The 20,119-nt window shown below is 36.5% G+C and overlaps 1 protein-coding gene across 1 annotated transcript in view; it reads right to left on the reverse strand.

Moving 5' to 3' along the window:
• Positions 1–2,252: 2,252 nt before the first annotated feature.
• Positions 2,253–20,119, reverse strand: part of pde11a (phosphodiesterase 11a) — a 45,338-nt gene continuing 27,471 nt past the window's right edge. Inside the window, exons 13-20 of the mRNA XM_024286930.2 lie at positions 18,907–19,016; positions 18,203–18,293; positions 11,742–11,842; positions 11,516–11,593; positions 11,371–11,434; positions 11,187–11,261; positions 8,916–8,999; positions 2,253–3,475 (exon numbers count right to left, since the gene is read on the reverse strand). Of these exons, the coding sequence (XP_024142698.1) occupies positions 3,245–3,475; positions 8,916–8,999; positions 11,187–11,261; positions 11,371–11,434; positions 11,516–11,593; positions 11,742–11,842; positions 18,203–18,293; positions 18,907–19,016 (834 nt within the window). The 3' untranslated portion in view covers positions 2,253–3,244. The remainder of the gene's footprint in view (positions 3,476–8,915; positions 9,000–11,186; positions 11,262–11,370; positions 11,435–11,515; positions 11,594–11,741; positions 11,843–18,202; positions 18,294–18,906; positions 19,017–20,119) is intronic.

Raw genomic sequence — 20,119 nt, forward strand, 5'->3', positions numbered from 1 at the left:
TGTAATCTTAAGAAATGCAAAAAGAAAAATACTTTTCAGGAAAAAGAGCTCCAATCTGAGCGGACAAATCCAGCTTCAGTTTGTTCTAATAAGACTGAAAAATCAACCTTTAAATATTTTATGTTTTTGAAATGTTTTTTAAATTCCAGATTTTAAACTGACTCGTTGTCTTTTTTTTAAGCAGTCCATTTCAAACCCTTTAACAGAGGAAACTGCAGGAAAAGCAGCAAGAAAACAGCCATGTGCATAACTTTAAAACAGTCCATTCAACACAAACAGTCATGAAAATAAGGAAATTCTAGTTCACTTTTTAAGGTTATAATGAGAGATTATAAAGATATGGAGATGATAAAACATTAGGATGAATTTGTTTGGGATTATTGTCCTGCTGTGTGTTTTTATTGTTGGGAAAATGAAAATCAGAAATACATCAGAGGGGCTCTACGTTCTGGGGACCGTTTCTTTACTCTGTGACATATTTCATATGATCTCTCTAATTAGCAGATGAGGGACCTCGCTTAATCCCACCTTTTGGTCCCCCCCCCATCATCATGGTGTCGGGTTTTGAAGCAATCTCTCAGGAAGTACTTTCACTAATACTCAGTAGCGTTTTGTGGCTTCAGCTCCAGTCGGCTGTACGGGTAAATAAACTCCCAGTTGTACTACTTTTGAAAGTTTTTTATTGGCCAATTAATCTAAGGGTTGGTTTGTTGAAGTATTAAAGCAGTGAAAGCAAAAAAGAGGCTTCTTTACTTTTAGCTTTTAGATCAGATCCCTAAAGTCATCTGAATTATGTTGTATTTTCATATTATTTATGTAACTGCAAACTTCACCAATATCTGTTCAGAAAGTGCAATAAACACAGTTCATATATGCAGAGCATCTCAGCTTTTAGGTGTAAAGATGGTGTTTTTACATAAAGGTGTTTAAGTTCCATTTAAACCTTGTTGGAAAGAATAAAATTATATTAAAATAAAACTACAGAAAATGTATGATATGAGGATAACATGAAGGCACATACTGGATAGGATGAAAATAGCCTCAACTTAAGAAAAAGTGTTCTTTGATTTAAAAGGTGGAAGCCAAATTATTTAAAACTCGTGGCAAATAATGTTAATCATGACTCATTGCTAATGTAAAAAACAAAGATATTCACAGTTTTGTTTTTGTTGCAGATGTGCTTGTGAAGCACTTGGTTATCAAACTTGTCTGTCAGCTGCTAAATTCAGTTTGAAGTTTTGTGATGCAGCATGGTGTTGTTGATCTGAGGTTCCAGTTACATCATTTATTTTAATACATTTTAAGGAAAAATTGAGCAAAAACACAAAATTCCACTAAAAAAAGGGTGTACTTAGTATTTATGTAATCTTTATCTTAAAACTTGGAATTTACACAAGTGTTTCTTAATCTCAACACTCAATCAGATTTTAGCAACACATTCTGCTATTTTACAAAAAAAAAAACATTTTTTTTCCACCTTTTACTTAACCATTACAGGTAAACACAGCCAGTGATTAAGATTACTTATGGAGAAACTCAAACCAAGCTGTCAAGTAAACACAAAATTTAAACATTTAACCTTAAATTTGTATTTTAATGAAAAGGTGCATATTTTTTTATCAGACTTTTGCCCCTAATGTAGTATAAGGATGATGTTTTGGCCCCTCGCTCACGCATTACTGTAGCTCACATTACATATGTTACAGTGGAGGTTTGAACCATTGACTGTATAAGAAAAGTGGACCGAGTGAGTGTGACATCACCAATAGAAAAGGGATTACTTTTAGCTCAAACAAAATGAAGCCACGTTTTGCGTCGCCATGTTGGAATCAGACATCGTCAGTAAGCAGTGATTGGTTCTAGTCAATCTGAGTCAACGTTTCTATAGCAACCAGTCGAGTCAATCAGGAGTGAGGTTGTTGGGAGGCCACACCCCTATTACTTGAAAGAGGACTCAGGGGAATCTGTCAATCAAATGTTTGGGGTGAGACTACTCATTTTACTGAAGCGTCTGATTTAAGTGTTCTAACCTATATTTTTGTAATTTATTATTAAGTAAATGTTATAAATATTTTCTTTAAAAATGTTGGTGATTTTAATCTACTGAACAAGCCAGAAGAAAATAATCCAACGATTTTAGAATCTTCTCCTCATTCCACCTAATGGTGACTTTTTGGTTAAAGATGCTCATGTGTGTAAAGCTGTTGACAAAAATATTAACAGTTTTGAAATGAAAAAAAAGGCAAACAAACTAAATCCATGAAAAATATCTATTTTTTTTAAAAGCTTTTAGACACGATAAGAAAATTTCACATCCACTTTATGAATTTTGATTTAAATTTTGATCTCAAATGACTGACTGTAGCCTCAAAATAACTCAAATTAATAAGCAAAACAATATAAAAAACTTCTTTCTGCTGCTTGTGAAACTGAACAGTTGAGTTTTAGGTTTTTAAATCAGTGTAGCTGTGTATAAATAAATATGAGAAGAACTTTCTCAAGGCACATTGTGTGTGAGAACTGAGGCCCTGTAATAATATTAAAAAAAACAGGGCAATATATATATATTTATAAGTAATATTTTGGCTATCAAGGGGTCAAGACTTAACTACAGTCACTGGTTTTAAAAATTATGGCATAAACACAGTATGAATCAACGTCGATACCATACTGTCCAACAACCTCAGAGAAGAGGCCATGCATTTTTTTTTTTTTTGAAGGATCCTAAAACAAGGCACAGGAAGGGAGGGAGCGGAGAATTCAATTTGCAATGCAAGCACCATCACAGGCGCTGCTGTTCCAGCACCTCCATCTCTGCAGCTCCACCACCACACAACATTCCAATCAAATGCATACACGTATTTTTTTTTTTTTCCCAACAGCACTTGTAAATATACTCAGTAGCCTATTTACAGATTTACAAAAAAATATCTGTCAAAATACAAGCAACAAGTCACCAGGTTGAAATCCAACCTCGGCGGACATAAAAGTTGTGCTTCGTCTTTTCTGAAAAGTATCTCGCCAAAGCTCTAAAAATCTTGCCAAACAAATCTGTCATCCTTCAGTCAAAGGGAAACTGAAAGGATCAGAATAACCTTAAGACAGCGCCAAATAAAGCTCATCTCAAGTAGCAAAAAGCGAAGAGGAGCAGAGCCGGGAACCTCTGCATGCACTGCACTGCCTCTGCTGCAGATTGCATTGGGGAGAGGAAAAAAAGGCTGGGACATTAGCGCGTCAGCAGAAGCTAACTGGCTGTCTTCTGTGTGCCATCAGTGCTGCCGCCGCAGCAGGGTGTGCTGCCAGTTTTGGCCGCGGTGCAGCCACTGGTTTCTGTGCTGTCACCACTGCAGGGGCTGGGGGCGTCGGACACGCTCGCTCTAGATTGTCTCTTCTTGTTCAGTTCCTCCCATTTGCCCCTGTTAGCTCGGATCCTGTCAAACATGGGCTGAAGTTTAGGGTTCAACTTGACCAGGGTCTGAGGAGAGAAAGGGAATCATAAAAATGAGGGAAAACATGAGAAGCAAAATCATTTTAAAACTTATTTTTATAGGTTTATCTGCTACTTGAAGATTGATAACTTCAGCTTAACATTGTAGTTCAAGCTTTTTATTTAGGTTTTTAAGCTAGAAACCTCAAACCAAATAATGAATTAATTCTGTTGAAAGAATCATGAATGAGGAGGATTTTTTTAAAGATCCACTCCAATGAAAATCCTTTTTTTAACTTGTTCTTTTCACATTTTAAAAAAAATGAACAGCATATTAAAGAAAAATTAGGCTTAAAATTGCATTTCTTAGTATTTCTTTATTTAAACTGTTGTGAATCAGGACCAGATGCAAGAGGTGGTTGTAAAAAGTTTGTTAGTGTGGCGTACAAGTTACTACGGCAAACCACAAGGTCCATGACTTGCAGACAAATAGATCTATCACTTAAAGAGTAATCAAACCCTAAATCTACTTTTTTTTAGCTGTGGACCTCTATATATGGGGCTTTAAATGTGCTGTCTGTTGGTCATCGCTAAATTTTTGATAAATTAAAATACAATTGTTTAATTCTTGAAAAATGTAGTCAAAAACCGCCTGTGTGCTGCCCCCTAAAGGTTATTACTGTCGAATTTTGTGATTGGTCAAACCATGTAAGTTTCAGAAGTTTGACATCATGATCTGCAGCTCCAGTAATGATAACAGTCATGATCCCCAGCTCTACTCCTCTGTCTGAATTTTCAAATTTCGGCTGTGGGTGGAGTCAGCCTCCAACTTCCCTGTTTGGTTACCCTTTAAATGCATGTTTTGGGCTTCCTTGACTAAAACCGTCACTTTGGCGCATAGCTACACAAGTTTCTACAACCATTTAGGGCTCTACGTATATGTGCATCCTATGCCCAGTGGGAGCGGCTAGGATTATCAGACAGTTTGGTCCATTCTCAAAAGTGCAGTGTAAATATAGGCGTTAAAATGCCATCATCACCAAGCTGATCATGCCTGAACTTTCCTCCTACGCCTTCGCCAAATATTCAAACAAACATTTTTTTGAAACAGTACTCAAGTCAAAAACAGCTTACTTTTTTTTTTTTTTTTTTTTTACATTGAATAGTGTTGCTTAGCTGTGAAATTCAGTAATTGTTGTGTACAAACGACTCACACTGGGAGTAGCAACACAACACATTGTTCTTTAATAGCATGACACCATTTCTGCAAAGCAAAGGAAACTATATAAAAGGAGCGGCTCATTACAATAACATTAACAGAACGTGACTGCAGAGCCCCCGTCTGTAAATGGCTGCTTCTCACAGATTAGATGCACATGAGGAACTGCAACTATAGTTGCCTTTGTCGTTTTTCTACACCGAAATAACTGGCAGTGTTCTCAAACCTGTCACCCTCAATTTGATAAATGGCCAAAGAGACAAGAGGATTATGTTTCTTTATGTCTTTGGAGAAAGTTGTGTAATTAGTTATCCTTTTTCATATGGAAATATAACATTTGGGTTTGTGAAAAAGTTGCATAAACTTTTTGTTTCTCATTTTACACACATTTAGCTATGTGAGTTTTGTTAGAACTATGTGACTGAATAATAGACAGTTGCTAAAGGGAGTGTGAATTTGATTCAAATGATTCAAAAATGAGCAGTTTAAGATACATAAATATTAAAAATATTTTAGATTAAATTGAATCATAGTTTTACTGTACATTTATTGGTATCATTCTGTTTTTTTTTATTTACGTCATTGATTTTTTTTCTTACCTATTTTATTCCCATTTATTCTGTACACTTTTTTGTGTGTTATATGTTTCCAATTAATTAAACTAAATTGTGCAACTTTACTTGTAAGTTTGCCAAATTATAAAACATTTTTGCAAAATTTTTGAGTGTAAAAATATTATATCCTATAATTAACAAACTAGACAAATTCAAGTAATAATTTACAACAGAACAAAGAAAAATACTCCTAAAGATTTGTCTGTAATTGTAGCAAAAAAAAGTATGTAGCTTTAACCCTCCAGAACCCAAGAAACAATTTTGTCTAAGCTTCTAAAAATAATTTTACAGTATGTGTTTTGTTTGTTCGTTTTAGGTAGCACCAATTACAGCGGCCAAAAAAAATCAAGTGAAAAAACAGAAATAATAATATAAAAGGGAGAATAACTACAATGGAGTATTAGGGCCACAAAAAAATAATATTACAAGTTTTTTTCTTGTAAATGTACATCTTTTCATTTCATAAATTTAGTCTGACTTTTTGAGTCATAAATATACAACTTTATTCTTATAATTTAACAGATACAGCTTTTAAAAAAATAAATTTACAAGATTTAATGTTGTAATTAAAAAAAAAAATGTCTGTAAATTGGCCCCAATGCTCTACTGTAAAAATTTAATTTAATCATAGATTTTTAATCAAAGCAATGCCTCCTCAATTTTTGGCCACATTTCTTTTAATTTCCTATTTTTATGTCAGTTTTACTATTATTGCTTTTAACTAATGTATCTTATAACTTCTTATAGTTTGAACTGATGTTTATATGTCTTTTTTGTTCAGCACCTTGTGTTCGATGGCAGTTGACGAAAAGTGTTTTATAAAAAAGTGATTGATTTATGTTGTAGTTCCATCTTCTTTTTTGTATTTTTTTCCAATTATCTTTTCTCACTTAAACTTTCCTAACCTTGTTTTATTTCTTCAAAAATGAAACAATATATAACTTAACTATACTCTCTTCTTAGTATGTCATTCGCCATCTTAACAATTTATTTAATCATTTTATTTTTGTTTACTGTGCTTCCTGCAATTTAATAATACACATTCTTTAGTGTCATAATTGATGCAAAATTCACATTTTCCGTCAGTATGGGTTTTTTTTCCATTTTTTTTCAATTACATAATTTGGTTGACCAAACCTGAGTCTATTTCAACCCATGAATTCAATTTTTTAGCTTTATTGATTTGATCTTGTTCTGTTTGGAGTCGTCTTCCTATCAGAGTCATAATCATCCACAGCTGTTTTCATTTATCTTAATTGTCCTCAGCATATATAACTCTCTGGTTGTCAGGTCATGTGTTTGGTTTTCAGCCTTTTGTTGAGTTTTCAGTTTCTGTTTTTGTCATGTTTAAGTTTGCTCATTAAATGTTTATGCAGTAGCTCTATAGTATGCTCAGTGACCCAATCTAGTATCCTTATTTCTTTATCCTGGGTTCTCAGAAACCTCTGATTTAAGGTCTGTTCATTAGTGATGACAGAAATGAAACAATTGTGAGATCAAATCATTTAAGAATATTGTTACAAATGATTTGATCTTGTGAAACACTCAAAACACCTCATCCCAGCAACATTTAGTGGCCAAAAAATGCTTTGAAAATGTCGACTTTAATAAATGTTTCATGAGTTCGAACTTTATAGAGTAAGTTTTGCATGAGAAGACATTTATTCTGACAAATGTATTTATGTTTGGATGCAGAAGGCAGTTTTTTTAAACACTCTTTTGAAAATATTTCCGATTATTGCAAATGAATGACAATGTACACATGCTATTTATATATATATATATATATATATATATATATATAAATTTAAACAAATTAAATATTAATAAATTTGAGGACAATAAGATGTTCAAACCATGATTAAAGGGTTAAGTTGAGCTCAGACTGAAGAAATATCTGGATGTTGTTTTTTTTTTTTCTCAGGTTGTGTTAATACAAAATATTTTATTTTGAAATGTCTACTCAAGTAGCTCAAAATGACCCCAAAGAGATGTTTTAAGGTAGTAAAATCCCTCACAGTTTTCTCTCTTTTTTTTAACTTTCTAAGTTCAAACTTTTAGAGAAAACTAAATCCGATATAATAGAATGAAACCAAGCAAGCTGAACACATTCAGTAATGTAGAGGGTTGATTGAAATGGACAACAGACAATTAGAACACAGAACACACTTAAAGGAAATAAAAAATATGACAAAGTGAACAAAAATCCACAAAACAGTGAAAGGTGAACCGTGTAGCTGAGGACAAATTTATCACTATTTGTAGAAACTTTTAAAAGACTTCAGAAAAGTCACAAGAGTTTGTTGTCTTTAAAAGTGGGGAAAAAAGGGAATTCCCATCTGGAAAACTGTCAATTACATTTTTAAAAATCAACATTTTTAGCTTTTTTTTTTTAAATTATAATTCTATGGTGCATTAGATTCAGAACAGCTGTGACATAATCTTGGAAACATTAAAAAAGCACAGCTGAACATATAGATATTGAACTTTTAAACAGTTGAAAACCATACCAAAATGTGAAGGTTAAAACACAATTTCCTTTTATAAGAGAAGACGTTCTTTCTCTGCAGTCCACACCCTCAGTAGGACATTGCTGCCTCAGTCGACAGATTCAGAGGAGACTGTCATAGTGTGGCACAAAGATGAAAAAGTTACATAATGGGAGGATTAATATTCCACAAAGTAGCGAGCCACCACTGGGGTAAGGAGATCAGTGAGATCAAGAGCAAGATCTCTTCCACCCACGGACAAAATCCCCTCCGCCTCTGTACTCTGGTTCCCCATTGTCAGTTTAATTGGCAGCAGAATGACTGCAAGCTTCATTTCTCCGTTCTCCAAACATGAGGCGGCGTGCAGACTAACCCCCACGCAGACAGACGACACACACTCTGAGCTTTTGATGCTTTCCCCGCAACAAACGAAGCTCGCCTAGATTGCTCTGACTTTTCTGACACTGATCAAGGGATAATTCGCAGGCTTTCTACTCCTGATGAATGAGAGCGATGTGTTGTTGTGTAGTTAACAGCATAAAAGCATCAAAAATCACCCAGCACCGGCAGAATGAATGATTTTATTTACTCCTTATCTCCTCGCCGTCTGAGCATCATGAATTACCGCCAACATGCCTTGTGTCTTAACAGATCTCTGCTCAGTATGTTCTTCTTCCTCCCACACATTTGCAGTGGAAGAGGGAGGGGGGGGGGGTCTCTGCCTCTGTCATTCAGAAAATCATGAATGCAGAATCCCATACTAGCAAGGACACATCACTAATATTTTTGACTTCGATCTTAATATTGGAGAAAAAAAAAATGATTTTTAGAGGTAGAAATTTCTCTGCAGTGATCAGAGAAGTCCAGAGTTCTTACATCACAGCTCTATTCACACATTCCTCGCTCTCGAATCTCGACTCTCCAAAGAGCAGGATGCAACCTTGAAGCTGTTCCAGAGCTTTCAAATAAAAAAGATTTTCATTTTACAGAGAGAAATCTGTGGCCTGAAAAGAAAGTTGAATAGTTGTCTGTGACAGTCCCCCCCGTGCTGCCGTCAGCAGGAGGACAATAACCGAGGAAGGACAGCACCTACGGATGTCAGAGGCGGACGTTTGACGAGCGTGACACAATAAAGGCTGCCGAGCCGTGAATCTTCAGAATGTTACCTCGTACAAAGGCGCGCAGATTCCATCGATCCACTCCAGCTGGAGCCCTGGCAGCTCGTCCTTCCTGTTTCGGTCAAAGATGGCCTAAAACACAAAAAACAGTGGTTTTTGTCTACATTTTTCAGGCTTTAAAAGTCATGTTGCTGTAAGCTTTTTGATATAAAGTCCCACTCCAATCATCTGTTGATCGACTGTAAAAGCATTTAAATAAAAATTATGCAATTTTTCAGGTAAAATCTAGCAGAGCAGCAGGAGTTCATCAGAAATTGGTCTCTTAGTTGTGTTGACGCAAAATAAGCCTGCCTTCATTTCCCATAATCCCTTGTGCACACTTTCTCCTGCTAGCTTACAGCCCCTCACACACCAACATAACATTAAAGATGCAACAAAAATGGACTATTAGAGATATCCAGATGTACAGTTTTGACACAGATGCCAGCTTGAACAAGGAAAACAAAAAACAAAACGGTCATGGATCTATCAAGGTGCATTCACACCGAACGCGATAAGCGCGGCGGAGGCGGAAAGTTTTAATGTTATTAAGTAAATGGAACAGATGCGACCTGAGGCGATCTGAAGTCCTGCGGCGCGATTGGGCAGCGCAGGCAAATTGAAATATCTGATGCTTCACAGGTCGCTGCATCGCATCTACCAATCAGGAACTCGGCTTTGGGCAAGTGACGTTTTCAGTGACTCGATCAGCGGGTAGAATATTAATCCAAAGAGACTGTTTTTGTCCTTTTTCCTTAACCCACTGGAGCTGCTGGGTTCCAGAGTTCATCCGGCTACTTTGAGGCGAAGGCGGGAGACACGCTGGACAGATCGCCGCCTTCGTTCCCGAGGCGGAGCTCACTCGCTTGATATGCAGAAAGACAGAGAGCCGCAGCAGGGTGCGGAGGCTGCCGGCTCGGGCCTCATCGAGAAATTAAAAAAAATAAAAAGGTCTCCTAATTTTATTTTTACCCCCTCAAGTTAATACTAGACAGTGAGTCTTCAACCACAGAGACACAGAAAAACAGCGGAAGCGGCTGTCATACAGACACAGCCCCCTGTACTGGGAAAATATTTTAATAATAATCATATAAACTCAACCATGGAAACATGATTATTGATGTTTTTGTAGAACTCTTCACAATAGATAAACGTTATTTATTTCTCAACATAATTTGTCTCTTCCATACATTCTAAGTGAGATATCCACAGAGACCTTTTCTCATAGCAATCATCCTAAATGCATTAGCTGGTAGCTCCTTCCACATGCGGCCGCGGGATCAAAGTCAGGAACAAATTTTTTAAAAGACGACGAGTAGCGAATTCATCCAGTGGCGAAAAAGGGGCGGGGCATGCAAATTTGTTGCTCGAATTGCGTTCGATGTGAATCCACCTTTAGTCTGCAAGTGGATTTGTATTTTATTGGAGGTTTATTAGTGCTGTTAGTTTTTTCAAACATGTTTCCATCTGCTACTGATTCACAATGATTTAAATAAAGAAATACAATTTTAATCTTAATTTTCTTTATGTATGTCCTCAATCCTCAGAAAAAGGCTAGAAGAACATTTTAAAAACACCATTTTCATTGGAGTGGGACTTTAAAGAAAACGCTCAAATCGACACTTCCTTTCATCATCCATTCGCCCTCATTCTTCTGCACCTGAGAAGCTGCGCTTCAGAGATAGTTTCCACGCTACAACTCAGACGTTAATATTTCATTTCCAACACCCACATGCAGTGCGCTAAAGGTTTGACACAAGCGGCAGACCTGAGGCTACTGAATTAGTTATTTCAGAGGGGAGGCAATGTGGCCTGGCTTGATTACTTGACAGTCATTAATTGCATGTGGAAGCTGGTGTACTTTTATTTATTTATTTTTCAGCCGCTGAAACCTCCCCATTACATAGACAGCAATCCTCTGGTGGAAATATTTTTGACTGTTTTTACCAAGAAAAATGACTTTTAGAGCTATTTTTACCAAGATGAGTAAAAAAAAAAAGAGACGTGTCAGCATTCTGTCAAAGAGCAGATGAATGAATATAGAAATCTTTTGACTCCGGTGTTGTATTTTTGTCTTCAGTGCAGCAGTGAGGCAGTGGAGCGGCCAAGCTGACCACACACTTTTCTTACACTGTGAGACAAAAACTCTGGTGTTTTCAAAAAGTGAGCATGTTCTGGCTGAACGGAGGAAATATATCTTAACTTGGGTGTCATCCGTGCACATGAGGGCACAGAGGTGAGGGGGGAAAAAAAAGCACAAAAGCAGTGCGATTAACTCACGGAGGGCGTGAGCTTCAGCTCCAGCCTCTCTCTGTCACCCTGCTCGAAGAACTCGCTCGTCACCAACTCTGCAACCTGAGGAGAAACAAGTTAATTATTGAAAACAAATGTTTAAAAATTGCCTAAAATAGTCTACTTATAGCTCCAGATGACTGGTTTAGTAACACATCTTCATATTTGTCACCTTGCGTGATATATCCCAGGGCTTCGTGACGGCACCAAGATCACACGCTGTCATCATCATTGACCTGAGGTGAAGACATGATCATCTCACACCTTTTTTATAAATTATTCTTCAGTTCAAATCAGTTTCAGGCCTTAATTCTTACCGGCACATGTCCCTATGAGCTTTCACATTCCAGTTGTACTCTCCTTTGCTGACCAACTCAAAGAACATGTTTCTATTCCTGAATGGAAGCAAGACATTTTTGCATTCAGCTGTACATTGCACAATATCCACAAGGGGGTGGTGTTACCTAAAAGAAACCCGTCGAGCTCAGTCGCTCTCAGAGAGAATGTGCCAGTATATTGTGAATGGTTTTGAGGAAGACATACTCGAAGTAGAGCGTGAGGTCTGTGGCCAGGATGGACAACTTCAGCAGCTGCATGAGGTCGCTGTACTCCGTGGATGAGAGGTTGGAGAAGATGTTGTGACCCTGTGGAGACAAACACAAAAAAACATGATAAATAATGTGAACTTTGTATTAATTATTGTTCATATTTAACTGATTGTAGCATCAGTTTTATTGTTTTTAGTAAAACATAGTGAGCTTCTGGACCTAAAAATCTGTAAAGAAATAGAAAAAAAAAGTAATTTTTCAAAAATTCTATTTATTTGAGATTGAGTCCATCTCACGCCAAAGTTTCAACTGTATTTCTGGGATTTAGGAAGCAATTTTATGAACTAATTAGCATAAATGGTGAAAGAAATCTAAACGATGCCTCAGAAAATTCTGCTTTCTCTTTTGTTTTTCTATCTGGACTGCACGACAGACGCTTGATCCTCTGTCCCACAGCTCAGGAGAAACATTGGCCGAGCCAACTGCCTCCTGCTGCTTCAGTCAAAGGAAATCTGTTGTTGCTCCAACAGACACAAAGTCAGATCTGATTTGAGTTTGCAAACTCACAGCTGACTCACCATCGCAGGATGCAACAAGTCTGAGCAAAATAATTGACTCAACAGAATACTTTTATTTAGGCTTTGTACTGTTGTAGACTGAAACTAGAAACTGGGGACTTTTCTGTTGAGTTTGAGTTAGAAAAGGAAAATATATAGTTAGTCTTTAGTAGTCTCTGCACTCTGGTGAGTTTGCCAAGCTATTTACAATGATATAGGATATTAATGAATTGGCCCATCTGATTTTATAAAAAAATTAACAAATGGAGTCTAATTTTTAGCTTAAAACGAACACAAGAGTTATGAAACATAATTGTGATTCCTCTTGGAACAAACTCTAAATAGTTTTGTGGAACTTTGCCTGATTATTAAAGACTTTTTTACTCATAGTTTTGACTTAGTCTTTGCTTTGTTTTTGGATTTATACTTTTCTATTTTGTCTCTACAAGTTTAAATAGTTTGATCTCAATTTTTTTTTTCTGAAGTAAAAAAAGGACTAAATTTACTGCTCGGAATTGAGATTTTGGGACATTTTTAGGTTAATTTTAGAATTATTGTGTAACATAATAAAAACATATGGATGTACTAAAAAAGATGTACATGGAGCATTTCCACAGAAAATTGATTTAAAGTTAAATAACAAAAAGACCCCAACACTTTCACAATAAATCGACATGTTTAGTTTGGAGTTTGATTTCTTATCTAGATATTTTTACCCTTTAGATGTTTGTTGTCTGGATTATTCTAAACGTTTCATGGTGGAAGTAATAACATTTTAATAAAAATAAAATAATAAAAAAAATATCACCTGGAAATACATTTCTGTATTTGGATTCATTAAATTCACAGTTGTTACACTGCAACAGAGTGAAAGATTGAATTTAGTTAAGCAGTCTATGAGACGCATAACTATAAAAATGAACACATGAAGAGGACTTTTTTGGTCGAAAAGATTAGCCAGAATTGCAGTTGTTCCTGTTTCACCTCCTTGTTTGCATTTACAGTTCACATCCTGTGATGGAGTTAAATTCCCTCCTAAGGTGCTCATCTAAACAGGTGTGACCACAATCTCTTTCCGTCCCCGCCCTGCATGACGTAAGTATTCTAACTACGTGATCAACACAACTACAGACGAACTACAGCAGGTTGTTCCTGTTGGCTGCAAATCCAGACAGTTAATCTGCATCAGATCATTTGTACTGTCCGCATTGTATCAGGAATTTGTGGCACGATTTTTAACAACTTGTCCAAATATGTTACAGGTTTGAAAAGACATAAAAACAAAGTGAGTGTTTATATGTCAGCATCTTTTTAGTGTTAAATCCACGCGGATCAGGTGAAAAAAAAGTGTCACCTTAGTTAATCTCAGAATACACAACCTGTTTTGGTTGCAGTTCCTGAAAACAATTGTTTTCCGGAAGCTGATATGATTGTTTTCTTTACTGGAAAATCTGGTTTGGGAAATTTTACTTCAAGAGGCAGTACTCAAAGTCAAATACAATTTAAATGATAATTAAACATTTTGAAAATGAAAAAAAATTTGAAGTTTTCTTTTGTGAGAAATCAGCATTATAGAGATTGATCATTATACAAATTAATGCCTAGAGTTTGTTGTTCATCTATTATTGTGTTTAAGACTTAAGCTACATTCACAATGTAAACACAAGTATATGCGTGCTTTTTTAGGTCTGTTCAGGTACAAAAGGTGCGACCATTGACCACACACTAAAAGATAAACCAATTTAACTTCAACCAATCAGGGACTCAGGTTTGGTAGTGATGTATTTTTAGCATCCTTTTCAATTCACAGAAGTGCTAATCGTTTGAAAAGTGATCATAAAGGAGACATTAAAGGGCCTATAACATAAAACCATTTTGAGCAATAATGCTAATTAATTAAAAAAAAACATTTTTGAGCATTCTGAGTTCCTCTCAATCCACGAAAACGAGTGAGTCCTCACAAGGTGACATAGACAAGTGAGAACAGCCCCTTCCAAGAAGAGTCTGCGCTGCCAGTATCACCACCAGGCTAACACAAACACCCACATTCTCTGTAGAGCTAGCAGTGATCTGCAAAACTATTTCATTTTATATGCATGATATTTACATCTATATTTGCAAAAGTTCGGATGTCACAGGAGAGAAAAGAAGTGCCTCAGAGAAAAAAACTCATGAAAATAACTCATATTTCATGAATAATGTGTTTTTAGTGTGCCAGAGGTGATATATTCTCACATATCTGGATATAGTTTACTCTAAAAGGCTTAAGAATAGCATGATATAAGCCTTTTAACAATGGTGATTTGTGCCCAGCTGGAACATCCAAATAGAACTGTGAAATAAAAACGTCTGGAGCAAGATTCACAAGATTTGCACCACTTTAACATTCGCACCAAGCTTCTTCCAAATGTGGGTGAATGCGCTATTATCGGGTAGTGAACATCACATGCTAAAAGCACGCTTAAGAACTGGAGTTCAGCACGTCTGGTGTGAACATAAGAACAACGATTTCTGTTATGTCATAAAATTCAAAGATTTTCTTTGAGGTTTGAGGTGAGCTAAAATACACATATTTTCTTCTTTTCCCGCTCACTCACATCAAAAAGTCTCTCTCAGGAATCTTTACAATGAAACTAATTGGATCTGTGCAGGGGAGCAGCTTCCCTGCAGCTCTTACTAAGTAAGCAACATATCTCACTTCATCATTAAAGCAGCCTCTTGCATCAGCATATATTGGACATTCATTCAGCGCTGGAGGGAAAAGGGGGGGCTGTCCTCCCCAGATTGGTTTTGGAATAGCAAGCCCCATAAACCAGATAACCTCAGTTGCAAACAGAGAATCCAGTAAACTGTGCCAACACGCTTGAAGTGTCTGTCGTCACCTCATGGGTGCCCATAAAATATTAAACGACACGACGTCAGAAACACAAAGAGCGTCCTTCGCTCTGTCATAACTGGAGCAGATGGAGGAAGGGGGGGGGAAGAAAATGAGAGACACAAAAGGAAGTGAGTGATGTTTAAAAGTTTACGCTTCCATTAATGGCTCGTGCACGCCGGCTGACGGGATCTTCAGCTCCCATTAGCCGGGCTGTTCATTTGTATGCTAATTAACGAAGGACCGCAGCCGTTTAGGCCAAGAATCAACAGACAGCAGTATGATGTTCCGAGCAAACATTTGTCAGCGTATTGTGCTGTCAGCACCGTGATAATGAAGCCTCTGTCTCGGCTGCTCCCTCCGAACGCCTCCAATTACAACTTCACAAAACCCAGTCACCTGGTAAAATGTCTCTCTCAACCAATTACCACCAAATCTATCATCTCTGTAATTACATTGATTTGAGGGGCAGCATGAGCCATTTGTTTACTTGCTAATATGAGCACACCCCAAAGAAACACATGGCTGCTACCAAGCACGACCAGTTTTTTTTCTGAGGATTTGAACAGTAGGATATTATTTCACTCACAGCAAACTTTCTCCCTAAATAGACTTTAAGAAAGCATTTCTGCCTCCTACATAATAAGCGAAAGTTGTTTGGCTCGCAAATTGTTGTTTGAGTGCAGGACAATGTTTTTTTTTTGTTTTTTCAGCTCCACTTAAAGACAAATTTATGTTGTGATTTTAGCCTGCTGCAATGGTAATCATACAAACAGAGCCAGACTGTAACTGCCTCTTAGTTGCTCTGTATTTTTCCTTAGTTTCAGATCTGTGTACTCGAGCAGAGAGAACAAAGAATTAGTGTTTGGAACCACTGCCTCACAGGTCAGATTTATGCCCTTATTTATTTTTTATTTCCTTTTCGAAAATGTTTTGCCTCTCAGTTTACTCAAGTAAAATTCAACTTTTATCCAGTTGAAGTTTCTGATGCTTCTAATATTTATTAGTGTTTTCACTTTTGACACAATTGTGTTAATGAAAATCAAATACTTTTTCAATTCTATCAAAATAATGAAGTAAAAAATTACAGGTTGGCTAATGAAATCTTAGTAGAAAAAACATTTTATGTTTGTTTGTGTGGTTTTTCTAGTCACTAATGCTTCATATGTTTATATTTATTGGTTTTCTTTCTCTTGGCAACCAAAGTGCCTCTCCTTTTAGCTTCACTGGACTGTGATGGCTCATAACTACATTTATAAATTTGTTATTTTAAAAAGTAAAAGCAAATTGATAACAAATTTCAGATTGAATAGCACTAATTTCATGACATTTTTTGCTTAAATAAACATGATGTGCATAATTGGTTAGACTGAAAAGTCTAATTTCATATTTTCCATTGTAGTTTTGTCAGTTTTCTAACAAACAAAATAAAGGTTGAAATGGATTATGGATGTTTTTGCAAATTTTTATTTGAAATTGTTTTATTTTTGTTATTTATGTTTAACCAACAAAAAAAAATCACAGGGTTATGACTCCCAAATAAGGAAATTAAGGAACTTTGTTAGCATTTAAAGACCCACTCCAAAGAAAATTGTGTTTTTGACATTTACTTTTAGCATTTTTCTGATGATGGAAGACATTTTTAAAGAAAATCAAGATGAAAACTACATTTTTAAGTATTTATTTATCAAATTGTTGTGAATCAGGAAAAAAAAATAGTTTGAATACGCTTCTCCAAAGCTTCCTGCTCCACTCCATTCTGATGCATCCACTTGCAGACGAATCGATATGTTAACATTTTTTTTTTTTTTTCCCATTTGAGCCGGTATCTGGCTCCAATATTGTTCACCATTTTTGTTGGAATGCTCATGTTAGATTGGAGTCCTGAGGGTCTGTAAGCTCATGCGAGAGAGTGTAAATAAACAAAGGGATGATGGGGAATGAGTGAAGGCTTACTCCTTTAAAGCGCAACTCAGAGGCGAGTTTCTAATAAACTCCTACCTTTCTGCAGAAACTATGTCCTAGAAAACAATACGTTTTTTAAAAATCTTTGCTAAAGAGGCAGAATCATGATTAAAAGACCACTGGGAATGATTTTACAGTAGATCAAAAGATGATCGGAGGCAAAATTTTGGAAATCCTTTAAAAAAAAACATCACACTTGCGACAGTCTGTTGAGTGTTTTAAATCTCAGGTCAAGACGTTTTCAATCAGGAGGATTTAAGTTGATTTAGGTCCTCGTTTTATTATGTTTTACAGTATTTTACTATTTTTTTTTTTAGTTTTTTATTATTTTTATTGAATTTTATTACCTCTGTGATTTGATTTTATACTCCTTTTTTTAAAGCACTTTGTGATTCTTTCAGGGAAAAGTGTTATAGAAATAAAGATATTCTCTTCTATTTTATGCTATTCTATTCTATTAACAACCATAAAGAAATATAAAGTTGTAAGATTGTGGATTGGCTGCTGCAATTAACTTTAGAACAAAGCATGTCTTTTCCTTCTACTAACTTTTTGGCCCTAAACTAAGAGTCTAATTATGGATAAAAAAAAAAAGTCTAATTGTGGCAACATGAACATGTCAGTTCCAAACTTTAGTGTTTCTTTGGATCTGTCTCCTTTTAACATAGATGCTTTTGTTCTCAGAGTAGACATTTCATCATAAAACCAACTGCATTCCAGTTGAGTTTGCAAATTCCTGTTATTGTACATGAATGTTCACATTTTCTGTTTACAAATCAGAACTCGTGCATTGTTGTCTGCAGCAAGATGCGACCAAACGCAACAGTTTAGCAACGCCTTAAGTCCAGCATTTCTGCTGCAGAGCTTTTCTATTGTTTCGTCCTTTTGGCTGTAAGATGCAGTTTCAACCATACAGATGGGACGGAAATTAAAGCCTCGTTTGCAAATTGTGTTTGTGATCACATGACCATGATCTGCACAACAGCAGCATGCGGTGGTTAAGCGTTAGCAGAAGGGGAACGGTAACTGCATTGCAGCAGATATGAGAAGGAAGCAAACCTCGCTCTGCAGGATCATAACAGCATGGTTGAAGTGGTGGTGCTCCAGTGTAGCAGAGGTCCCATAAAGAAGAGCAAGAGCTGAACCCGTCCTGCAACACACACACACACCAAAACAGAAAAAAAATCTTACTGGCATCAGAAACGGAAGAATAATAAAGATTCATAACACGCTGAGAAGCAAAAGCAGCTGTAGGAGTGTGGAGTAATTCCCTCACCAGTTCACTCAGTTCTCTGTTTCCAACTTACGGATGGATCACTACTAAAAGCTGCTGGAGGCTCAAAAGCTGCAGCTGAACTTTAAATGTCAAACACAGATTATGATTACCATCTCACTTTCTAACATGTATTAAAGTACTTTATGTAAAGGGAAAGATTTTGGAGCTGACTCAAGACAAACTAACTGAAAAAAGGGGTTAAAATTTGGCAAAATGGTTAGAAGAAATTATTATCAATAGGATATAATGACTCAAACTCTTAGCTGTTGTGGCATTACTGGAATTTTAGGGAAAAATGTTGTTATTTAAGATGACATTTTTCTGATTTAATCTCACTGTCAGCTTCAGTTTATCACAATAAGTGAGACAGACATTTGCCTAAATTTGACCTGGCATATCAAAAGTTTATGTTCCAGTTTGCTAAACCTTCAAAAACTTCTATTTTATCATGGATACAATTTACTAATTTACGTAATGGTGCACTCACTTGGCTTGAAAAGCGTTGTTGGTGCCCCTGTGGTCTAAGTCGTGGCACACACAACCCACGATGAGCGCTAAGATCTCCAGATCTGTCAGCACCTCCTGGAAACCTGCTGTCTGAGGGGCAAAAGAGGACAGTCAAGTCAGGAAACACCACATATATGTGTTGTGGCAAAGATACAACAAATTAACTGAGGACAAACGTGAAAAAAAAAAACTCTGAAGGCGGAATCCTCTGAAAAAAATGATAAAGGACAGTAAAATGCCAGTGGGACTGCAGTCACACAGCCACACACACCCAGATTTATGGCTCGGATGACTGGGTTCCAGAGACCATGCTGAGTGAGTCACTGAGGGTCATTGTGAGGATAGCAGCAAAAGATAGCAAGACCCTCCGCTCATCCATTAAAACCCCTGGCAGAAGGACGGAGAGACCTAGAAGAGCTCACATTCCATCATTCCATTTTCCTCTGCCAATAATAATCAGCTTAAATGAGACGCTGATACACCGTCCGGTTTGCATGCATGTGAAAGTGCATTGCTCCGAGGACCCATTAAGTAACAGAACCATGTCAAGTAATTCCTCCAGGATCTGTGAGCAAACAGAGAACCGGCTAATAAGGAAGTGAGGCAGAATTTGATCCTCAGAACTGAAATATGATGCCGATCTATAATGATAACTTTAATACCCCCAAACACAGATCAGTGGCTCATTCATTCAGCGGTTGAATGAATGAGCTCAGTGCTGCCCAGTCTCCCGCTGCAACCTGACACTCCTCACTTTTACTCAATCGCAGTTGCATGGGAGAAACACTAAAACCTGATCAGAAATCGGGAGGCAGGAGCTTATTATAGCAGCGGTTAAACGAATTAGTCCAAAACAATAAGTATCAAGTTATAACAATCAAACTGGCAGCACAGTATTATAAATTTGCAATTATTAGATCTTTCAAATATAAGAATTACTTTGTTGATGCATTTACTCCCACACTGTAACATAAGAAGCTCTGAAGGACTTTTGTCTTGTTATGATGAAGGTGGATTTTAAAGCCATCAGATGATTTTTTTTTAAACATTATTCACTTTGGGGTTTACAGAAAACTAAATTTAAGACTTATTTATTATTGACTGTTTATGACATCACACCAGGCTTAGTATAAGCCAACTGAAATGTTTATCACTATTGATTATTAGCAAACTAAAAAACATATTTTTCTTAA

The sequence above is a fragment of the Oryzias melastigma genome, linkage group LG21 (genome assembly GCF_002922805.2).
Source record: "Oryzias melastigma strain HK-1 linkage group LG21, ASM292280v2, whole genome shotgun sequence".
NCBI lineage: Eukaryota > Metazoa > Chordata > Actinopteri > Beloniformes > Adrianichthyidae > Oryzias > Oryzias melastigma.